At 33.2% G+C, this 11,223-nt stretch overlaps 1 protein-coding gene across 1 annotated transcript in view; it reads left to right on the forward strand.

Annotated features, from left to right (window-relative positions):
• The window catches only part of ERP44 (endoplasmic reticulum protein 44), a 116,004-nt gene extending 105,928 nt beyond the window's left edge, over positions 1–10,076 (forward strand). Inside the window, exons 11-12 of the mRNA XM_074280079.1 lie at positions 8,981–9,083; positions 9,477–10,076. Of these exons, the coding sequence (XP_074136180.1) occupies positions 8,981–9,083; positions 9,477–9,578 (205 nt within the window). The 3' untranslated portion in view covers positions 9,579–10,076. The remainder of the gene's footprint in view (positions 1–8,980; positions 9,084–9,476) is intronic.
• Positions 10,077–11,223: the final 1,147 nt, after the last annotated feature.

The raw sequence follows: 11,223 nt of genomic DNA on the forward strand, positions 1-11,223 counted from the left end.
GTGTTGATGGGAAAGAAAGTGAAGATGAAGTCACTCAGTTTGAGGCATGATAGAGAAAATCCTGTGATGGGTAGTCAGGAGTGATGCTTAGAGAAAACTGAAGACATATTGACCACCTCCTTAAAATTGCCAATATAGTAAGTATCTCAGGAGTGTGGAGTGAGCTTCCAGGATGAAAGGTAGACAAAGTCCAGGTTCAGTAGTACAACTTGGAGAGGACTGTTAGTACTCTCATTCTTAATATACTCTCTCAATGTGTATATGTACACACACACACACACACATATATATGTACACATACATACACTTGATTTTTAAAAAATTTCTTTATATTAAATATGAAATATACAAATAATATTAAATTATTAAAATTCCTTTATATATAAATTTATATACTTTCATATGTTTGTATCTCCAGATTCCATCCTCATTAGAATGTAAATTCTTTATGATTGCGGATTGTTTTATTCTTTGTATCCCCAGCACCTGTCTTAGTGCTTGGCACACATAGTAGATGCTTAATAAATGCTTTTTGATTGATCTCTGTGGTCAGTCTTTATTATTGCTTTATAAGGCCTGATTTTCCTAAAGGTGTTTTTTATATATTTTTAACCTTTTTGTCACCTGTTCTGGGAATATATATTCATCTTTTTCCTCCTTTTTGGTGAGAAAGTATATTTCTATAGCTGCTTTGGAGTTAATGAGTCCTGTATTTTATTAAGTGTAATTTACAAGTTTTTGTTTGATTACCTTCAGGGACTATATCATCTGTTTTTACCATGCCAAAAACATTCATTAAAACTGGTATTGTTTAGGTTATTGCTTTAATTGTGTTCTTACTATTTGCTTTAAATGCGTTCTTACTATTAAGTTTCTACTTTAGTTTTTTAACAGATTTTAGCCTTAGTTTTCTTCCTGGTAACTGTTTTCTCAATGTGACTTACCTGAGGAAAACATAAAATATTGCCTTCATGCATTGGTTCAATTTACCATTTAGATTCAAATACAAAACTTTCAGATTCCATTCTTCCTTGGTACACATTTGGAATTTTATATTTCTCAAGTCCAGAATACACTTTGATATCATTGGAGAAAGTTTCCATAGAATGAAATAATTGTTTAATGTACTTTTTAATGGAGCCATATAATGTGATGTCATTTATGTTATTATTCAGTGAAAAAATACATTGGTTTGTATGATTCCCTTTTTGACTTGAAAGCCATGCCTGGGAGTGATGATAATGGATTCTGTTAGACAGAATTATAATGTGTTTAAATTGTCTCCCTGGGAAATGCCATGGTTGATACTAATTGTTAACGTGACTATGTTAGTGTCACATTTTAAAAAGAGAACTTTTTTAGTGAACATAAACTATTCTTAAATTCTCACTATGTTGTGATCTCTGTTACATATTTGAAGAACATGACTTTGTCTCTTGGGTTGCCATAGCCAAAAATGTTATCATCAATTGTTTAGCCTCCTAGTGATTAACATGGTTGGTCCTTAGAAAACAGACAAAGTTTGTTGCCAGAGCCATATTGGAATCCCTTCCAAGGTAGTGGAACCTGCCAGAATTACATTCCAAAAGTATAACCTTCAGGAATCACCCCACTATGATTTTATCAGGCTAAATTGCCTTCAAGAAATTACAAAACTATTTTAATGGACTTAAAACTGTGTAGTTAACATATACTTCCCATGGATTATCCTAAAAACAAGAGTTCATCTTTTTAATAAAAATATTCTGCGGTGTTATAGATTTAGCATCAGGACTTGAAATTGTATGTTTTCACAGAATTAAAAATGCAAATCACAGATGTTGATGGAGGGGCACATACTGGGTATGAGTAAGCTACAACATATAACCAGTGAAGAACTCTTAAGGAAGAACAGGAGTAAAAAATGTCCTCGAGGAATACTATAGTAGGAATAAAAAAATATAAATAACCAGAAATTTTCCACATTTTTCCTCCTTTAGGGAATTTAATTTCTTTGCTTCTCTGGTCTCTCTAGTAAACTTTTTGATTGATGCTGAATTGTTTGTTTTGTTCCTTTCACTACCCTTAATCAGCAAAAATCAAGATTAACATAATAAAAGAATTTGTTATACTTTAGTTATATGAATTACATTATACATGTTTTCTTTTTTTCTTTTCATTTTCAAGCAATTATATAATTGTTTTCTACGATGCATATAACTAGATATTGAATATTCCATTATTTTTTTTTTACAGGTCTTCAGTAGTTTTCTTAAGCCATTTTTGTCATGGCACTGTTAGCTCATTCTTTCCTCTTATGGTCTTTTCTGTGTCAAAAAGACATAGGATGTTACTTAACCATGCAGGCCTTGAAATATGTTTAAACTCCATCAGATAATGAGAAGAATGTGTTTATTCAGAATGGCCATAGAAAATGTTTTAAATTACTGTTTTCCTATACTTCAGTTTTTAATTGAATTCATGTCATCATTTTCAAAAAGGACATTTTGAAATTCCATTCTACATATGCTCATTTTTAATAGTGTTGATATTGATTTGCCCAAGGTTATACCAATATTTAGATGGGGTACTTGGGCCCAAATTTGGTCACCTGATTGGGGGCTCATTGCTCTTTCCATTATTTAATGGAGCAGTGCAAGTTAACAACATATGTCTCTGGCAATATTAGCTTCCATTGAATTTCTCTTTCTCTTTCTCTCCAGCTTTCTCTCTCACTTTCTCTTCTCTTCTCTTCTCTTCTCTTCTCTTCTCTTCTCTTCTCTTTTCTCCCTCTCTCTCCCTCTCTCCCTCTCTCCCTCTCTCCCTTTGAAGTTACTGTTTTATATATGAGACATTGATGTGGACTGTTTTCCTGGGAACCATTTCATGTTATAGATATATTACTGTGGACTGCCTTACTTAGATTTCTAAAGAAGCCACAAGATGGCAACATCTTGCCATAGAATGTTAGAATGAGAAGATGCCCCTGTCATTATCTGGGCAAAAAGTTCTATTTTCAGAAGAAATTAAGACCCAGTTAGGTGAAGTGACTTGTTCAGGACCACCCAATGAAGGTAACACTAGTATAAAGTGATAGCTCCTTAATTCCCTGGTAATATTATGCTGTCTCTCATAAAATAAACTGTTCTTTGCTAAAAGTTGAAACATAACTTTTCTTATGGCCAAATTCACAAATTAGTGCTTTTACGATTTGAAAATTTTGGGAATAGATAAAAGTTTTCAAATTGTCCAATGCTTTTCAACATCCAATTTTATGGAAAATTTTTTTTTCTAAGGATTTTTCCCCAGTAGTATATGTCTTCTATTTGAGAGTTATAGAATTTAAAAGATAGAAGAAACCCTTTATTTGCTAGTTTTGACCTTTATTTTTGAACCTACTAAATGCTCTCCAGTTATATCTACAGTGATTCAAATATTATAAGCATTGGTACTTTGTTTCAGATTTCTTGGGTTTCTTGAGCTGCAAGTTTGGCAAAATCTGTTGTGGCTTCCCAGTTTCTTTCTTTAGAAATTAATTTATCAAGTAAGACAAAAGTATGCACAATACATAATTAGCATTTCAAAAAAATATGGAAGTTCTTAATAAACTATTAGAGTAACTATTGGGGGACTTAATGGGGAACAGAAGAAGAATATTAATTAGAAATTTTCTGACTGAACCCTAAAATTCTGAATTGCAAATCTTTGGAGATATTCCCATTCTAATCTAGTGAGTTTCATGTTTGCTTCAGTCTAGGTGCCTTCCCTATAGAATACTGCACCAGATTTTCATAACTCATTAATATCATCAGATCTCTGCTCAGAAATGTTCAGTGACTCCCTACTGCCTACCTAGTAAGGTTTAAATTCTTCTTCTTTGGTTTAAGGTCTCCCATAATATGCATGCCTTATCTTGTTTATGCTGTCCTTATCTTGTTTATTTTATTCCTTGCCATATAGTCTTATGGTCTCTCCAAACTGGTCTAATCCCAGTCCCAATTTTCTACCTCTGATATATTGTGTTTCTTTGCCTAGTATGTCTTCTCTTTATAGGCAGTCTATTGAATTTTTATCAATCACTAGGGCCTCCAAGAATCTTTCTCTGTTGGTCTCAACCCACTTTGTTTTGTACCTCTCAAATGTACTTATATGGTGCCTGGACTATTAAGCACTTAATATTGCTTGTTTATTAATAGTTATGTATCACTGATAATAGTTATGTATGACTGATAATACATATTAATATAAATAAATATAGGTTTTTGTTATCTATGTATATTATTCCCCTCTTTGACTAAGGAATTGTCTTACCTAAACTTGGTATCTTTCTAATTGCCCAGGAAACTACTCACATTGAACACTTAGTCTTTGTCTAATTTAAAATTGGATCTCATGATGCTAAATACACATATACACACATGCAGAATGCATTTGCAAACAGACTTTGGATGTTAACAGCGCAATGAATTTTAAGTTTAAATTATTATTTAAGATTAGAAAATAATTACTTTGAGCAGGAAAGATGTGCAGTTGATCTCAAAATCCAGGAGCCAACAGAGTTAAATAGAAAGTAGTGTTAATTAGTAGTTTTTACTTTAAACATGAAATGTGATTCAGTTTGTAGCCAAATCATCTTGGTAATACTGAACCAATAAATGTATTTCCCCCCTCATGATCCTCTGAAAAGATAAAGGACCCAAATATATTAGGGGGGAAAAAAAGATATTCTTCCCCTGTTCCTCAGGTAATCCATAATGAAAGGCCTCAGCTCTAAGCCAGAGTTGCTTTCCAGCAGGGATCCACAGTTACACCTATTCACTATTATCTGTGAAATTCTCTTTTAACTCAGATGAAAGAGAAAAACATTTTAAAAAGCACTTTTCAGTAAATTTACTTTGATTTTCTGATAACACTCCACTTTTAAGTAGAGGGAAAAAATCTCTGACAAAAGTAGATAGTCCTAAACTTATTAAAGTTAAAGCATGTAACTTTACTTTCATTTAATAAATAGCAAGTTTAAAAGTTTAGAAACATTCTTTTTTGGCTGTTAGGAAAAAAATAAAAATGATATTCTTTTTTTTTTCTCTTGTAAGTTTGATTATTTTTAATATGCATTGCTTTATGAATCATGTTGAGAGAAATAAGAGCAAAAGAGAAAAAAAACATGGGAACGATAAAAAACAATAAAAAGAAGTAAACATAAAAGAAGAGAATATCATAATTTAGGCTTTTTAATGGAAATTTATATCAACCTGAGATACAAGCATATTTCATGTATGCAGTTGATTTGCTTATAATTTAACCTACTTATTACAAGTTTAAAGTATGACTTATTTAGCTGTTCTAATAAAGGTACACAACTGGAAAGAATACGGAAAGTATTCTGATATTTCTCAAAATACTCCTCATATTTATGGGCACCATATCTTTTATCATTTCTATACCTTTGAATGAAAACTATTTCTGTAAGATAGAGATTCTTGTATGTAGTTTAGAGGCTACTTGTGACAGAAGCTGGTCCAGAAGCCAAGGGTAGAACATAATAATGTCAGATTAATATTTCTGACCTTGCACAAGGTGAAAAAAAGAGAAGGGAACACTGTTTACACTCAGTAGCTTTATTGCTGATGTTATTTGTCCTTCATTTTCAAAGAAGATCAGTAACATCACCAGTGTTGTTTTTTTTGGAGGAGGGGGCGAGGGGGTTGTGACAGAGAGAGAGGAAACTGGCCGCAGTCCTCAGCCTCACTCTCTCATTGAGCCTACAACATAATAAATTTTTTCAGTCATTTTCAGATTAACTGTCCTTATTGATGCCTTCTTGTACTTGTGAAGTTGCTCAGAAGTAAGGCTTTTCATTTTTCTGTTGCCATTCATTTATTTTTCAGTCATGTCTGACTCTTTATAAAAACTCCATTTTGAGTTTTCTTAACAAAAATACTGGAGCTCAGCTCATTTTACAGATAAAGAAACTGAAGCAAACAGGATTACAGGATTTTTCCAGGATCACACATTAATAAGCATCTGAAACCATATTTGAACGCAGGTAGATGAGTCTTCCTGATTCCTAGCCCAGAGCTTTATCCATTACACCCTGCAGCTGTCCTTTAAGGCCTTACATTTTCATTTAATTAGATCAGCTCTAAGTTCTAGTTCAGTGGTGTCAGAGTCAAACAGAAACAGGATCAGTAAACTACAAAAAGGGTTACTGAAAGCCTATATTGACTTGGGGTGGGGGAGAAGCCATATAAAATGATGTATGTTCTGTTGTATTTATTTTGTTAATATTTTCCCAATTATATTTTAATCTGGTTCAACCTGTGCTTGAGAACATAGGGTCATGTATGTGTTTGACATTTCTGGCTTGTCTTTATATCCTAGTTCTGCTAGTGCCTGTTTGAACTCTCTAGCCCAGTTTTGTGTCCCTTGCAAATTTGATAATTATGCCATTGGGACATAAAGCCATGTAATTATTAGGGATTGATAGAATTATGATAGGTGATTAGAGAATCCTGGTGAAACACAAGACCAAGCAAGAATTCATTGGAGAAACTACAAAAAACATCATTTGAAATTAGCATCAATTTATTAATGACTATTCTTAGGGTCTAGGTATTTAACTGTTCTAAATCATTCTAAATATATTATTGTGTAATTTAAATTTTCTTACTTAATAGTATTTTTTCACCTACATGTAAAGATTCATTTTATAAGATTTTGAGTTCCAAATTTTTCTCTTTCCCCTCCCCAAGACAGCAATCTGATACAGGTTATAAGTATACAATTATGTTAAGCATATTTCTACAGTTTTCATGTTGTGAAAGAAGAATTGGAACAAAAAGAGAAAGGGGAAAAAAATCAAAATAGTATATCTTGATCTACATTCAGACTCTAGCTCATTCTCTGGATGTGGATAGCATTTTCCATCACATATCTATTGGACTTTTCTTGGATCATTGTGTTACTGAGAAGAGCTAAGTCCATCACAGTTGGTCATCACCACAATTTTGTTGCTATTGTGTACAATGTTCTCCCAGTTCTGCTCACTTCACTTAGCATCATTTCATGTAGGTCTTTCCAGTTTTTTTGAAATCTGTCTGCTTATCATTTCTTAAAGCACAATAGTTTCCATTACATTAATATATCACAACATGTTCATCCACCCAGTTGATAAGCATTCCTTCAATTTCCAGTTCTTTGCCACCACAAAAAGAGCTATTATGTTTTTGTACGTGTGCGTCTTTTCCCCTTTTTTATGACCTCTTAACATCTCTATTTTTTATAATAATTCAGTGAAAATTTTTGGTTTTGTTTATTCATTTAAAGTCCAAGTAATTTATATAGCATTCCCCTGATTCTACAGTTGAATAATTGTCGGGGGGAAAAAATGTTTAGACCAGTATGACCTGTTCTTGATTTAATGCTGGTCTCTTTGTGGTTGCCTCTTCCTTTTCCTAAACATCTCCTTAATTTAACTACTCTAGAAACATTTATCAAGCACCTAGGACAGGCAGCGTGGGGTAATGGAGAGTGTGTTAGCTTTGAAATCAGGAAAACTTGGGTTCAAATTCCACCTGAAAATGGCTAGCTTTATTAAAATTTATTTAAAATTTCTCTTTAGGCCTCAGTTTCCTTATCTGTAAATTAAAGGAATTGGGCTCATGAACACTAAGGTTCCTTCTAGCTCTAGCTATAAGATCTTATATGTAAGGTACTTGAGTTCTAGAACTTTGTTTCTAATGGAAATCAAATCCAATGACATCCTTTACACACTATTCTCTTCCTTTGTTTTAGAAATCAGGACATTATTTTTCCTTTCCTAATTCTGTGGAACCTCTTGTGCAAAATTTTTTGAAGTTCTTTAGCAAATGGGGATGAAGTTTTTCTGTTTCTGTTTACTCTTCAAGTATGATTAAGCCTCTAATGAGGGGCAATTAGGAAATACAGAGTGATGTGTTTGGATTCAGGAAGACTCATCTTCCCTAGTTCCAATCTGGCTTGAAACATTTTCTAGCTCTGTGTGACCCTGGACAAGTCCCTTAACCCTCATATTCTCAGTTTCTTCATCTGTAAAATGAGCCAGAGAAGAAAATAACAAACCACTCCAGTGTCTCTGCCAAGAAGATGGTTGTACAAGATTGTACAACTTTATAATAACAAAATCTCTAATGTGTTTCCCTACTTTATCTTCGATAACAGTAAACCATATGTGCCTATTTTTATTCTTTCCTTTGTAGCCCAATAATCCTTCTCCTTGGCAGAAGCAATATAAGAGTTGAGAAGCTTCACTAATTTTTAAAGTTATGATTATAGATGGTGCTTTTGAAACATTATTAATTTGTTTCCTTGAAGGTTTGATTATTCATAAATTGCTGGTTGCCCAGCAAAAGCAGTTCATACTGTTTGGGTCAGATCTAATCTTCAGACTTCACAAGAACAGCTAATAGTAGTTTTCATCTTAAGCATTATAGAACCTTTGAGATTCATGGATAGAATTGATATTTTAGCACTTTGCTGTGGGGGACAGTAGATGATGTCAGATTAAATTTAAATTGATCTCTTGGTGTTTATCTGTAGTCCATGTGCAATTACTTCAGCACTGGAGAACCTTTCAAAAGCATCCTGTCAATATAGCTACCTAACAGTCATTTGTATTTGTAAACTCTGCATTTGGCACCTGCTGTTCTCTGTTGCTCTGTGGCTAGTGGGGAGTCAGAATGGGTATACAATGAAGTTATTGGTTAGTACAACTCAGTGGGAGTTATTGAAGGAAAGAAACCACACTTGCTTGCCCTTAGGAGAGGATAAGAGAGAAAAAGAAAGTGGTAACATTAATGCAAACCTTCTTTTCTTTAGCTTCCAGAAAATAATTAATGACTGGAGAAGCCAGCCAGCTCTATCCAGAACATTAAATTGTTTGAACAACACCAATCGTTGTTTTTACTTTAAAAACACTTTTTTAATTTTCTAAGCTGAATTTATATGGCTTTTTTGATTGCAGGATTCCAAACAAGCTTAAACAGTTTGTGTTAGACTTGCATTCAGGAAAATTGCACAGAGAATTCCATCATGGTCCTGATCCCACTGATGTTGCCCCTGGACAGGTAGGAGTTTTCATATTCTTTAAATAATATATTTTAGTGGGAAGAAAAGCTCTTCTCTTGCATTAATTTAACAAGTTTCTATTGTAGAAAGTAATGCTGTTAAGCAATCCTGAAGCAATGGCCAAAATAAAAATAAACAACAGACTATTTTTTTTTTAATATTGAAAAAGATGGTCTCCAAGTTTTTCATTTCTTTATTGGATAGAGTTTCCCTGAATCCTTTAATGATGAAAACTAAAATGAAATCAATGGATGGCCCTTCAAATAAACTGGCTATCTTTAATCATTAAATTATCAAGTTTTTATTGAACTTCAGCTATCTCTCTCAACTCTGTGATCAACTTACAGCATAACCTAAAAAGCTGAAATATATTATCTTTTTATCTTCTACAGCACATTCAAGATGTAGCAAGCAGTCCACCAGAGAGTTCCTTCCAGAAACTAGCACCCAGCGAATATAGGTATACCTTATTGAGGGATCGAGATGAGCTTTAAAAACTTGAACAAAAAATTGCAAGCCTTTCAAACAACAGCATCAACTTACGTGGTGGAAATAGTAAACCTATATTTTCATAATTCTATGTGTATTTTTATTTTGAATAAAAGAAAGGTTTGGGTTTTTAATTCCCGTGACTTAAATTATATGGTTTGATGGGTCATCCAATATAACTTCTTTTTTAAAAGTCCTATTAAGATTTATTAAGAAAAATACATCAGAGGCCCATCTTCAATTTGGATTTAACCCTGACCTCCCAAACATTCATAAACCCAATGGAAGGTAATATTGCCAGAGACAATATGTTGTTAACCTGCACTGCTCCATTAAATAAGAATTGGGATGTTTTCTGTGTAGCCTGGTAGTATGTACTCTATTTTCCCCCTTACTTTCCATAGGAACAATTCTGTTTGGTACTTTCATTGTCACATTTCTCACAACAAAAAGGGTATATATTCTGGATACTTGGGAGGGGAATAAATTAAAGTTTTACAGAACTTTGTGTTGTGTTACTGATTCATGGGATGCTGCTTATGAAAATTTGATTATGGTCTTTTAGGATTTTTAACATGTAACCCAAACCTGTTAACTGAAGAAGCCAGAAAGTCCCAAGTCAAAAATTTGGCCAGACATATTCTCTGAGCTTAAAAAAAGAAAGAAAAGGGGGAAAATGCTATTAAACTTATAAATGTTTACTATGGCAGGTATTTCAAAGAAATTTTAAAGAATGATTTGTTCACAAATGTGAGAAAAATTTCTAATCCAGATAAATACCAGTGTTTCTAATGGGGAATACAACAAAATAAAATCTGTTCAATTCCTAAGGCCTATTTAGATTTTCCCTTTAGCAAATTTTGATTTGTATGACCTATATAAGGTAGTGCTGAACCAAAACCTCAGATTATGACTTAAGTTCATCTTACAAATTGATTTTCCACCCAACCCCAACCACCCACTACCTTTTTTGGGTCTCACACAGACCTGAGTGGGTTATAGACATAGCTGCTACTCAACATTCTGTCCATTGGATTCCTGATGCAGGATCTAGAGGTAAGCAGCACAAGAGAGAGACCAAAGCCAACAGAGTGGTGCTTTGCTGGCTTGGGCTAGCACTGTATGGATCAGGAGTCTTTTTATACTTTTTATACTAATACATATAAGTCAACCCCAGTTTAGGGGAAGGAGGTTTTTGTTTTATTGTTTTTAATTTAAAAGGTTGACTTATGTGCCATTATATAGAATATGTAATGATACCTGTAATACCTACGAGTTTTTTCAAAATAAAAAAAAAAACTTCATATTTCTACTGGATATATTATTTTGTTCTTTTTGAAAAAGAACCAGATCAGTCAATTATGGATATATTACAGATAGATAGATAGATAGATAGATAGATTAGATAGCAGTCTTCTACCCAATAAAAGAATCTCCTAAATATCTCTAACATAGGAAGTTTCTATTTGAACACTCACAGTGATGGGAAGATTACCTCCCTATATAGTCCATTCTATTTTTTTGGATGGTTCAGTTATTGTGAGCCAAAATCTATCTACCTTCACATAACTCCCATATATTTATTCTAGTCCTGTCCTCTGGAACTTTTTTCCAGGTATCAGGCCTTTAAATAGAAGATAACTTCCATAT

This window comes from Sminthopsis crassicaudata, chromosome 1 (genome assembly GCF_048593235.1).
Source record: "Sminthopsis crassicaudata isolate SCR6 chromosome 1, ASM4859323v1, whole genome shotgun sequence".
Taxonomy (NCBI): Eukaryota; Metazoa; Chordata; class Mammalia; order Dasyuromorphia; family Dasyuridae; genus Sminthopsis; species Sminthopsis crassicaudata.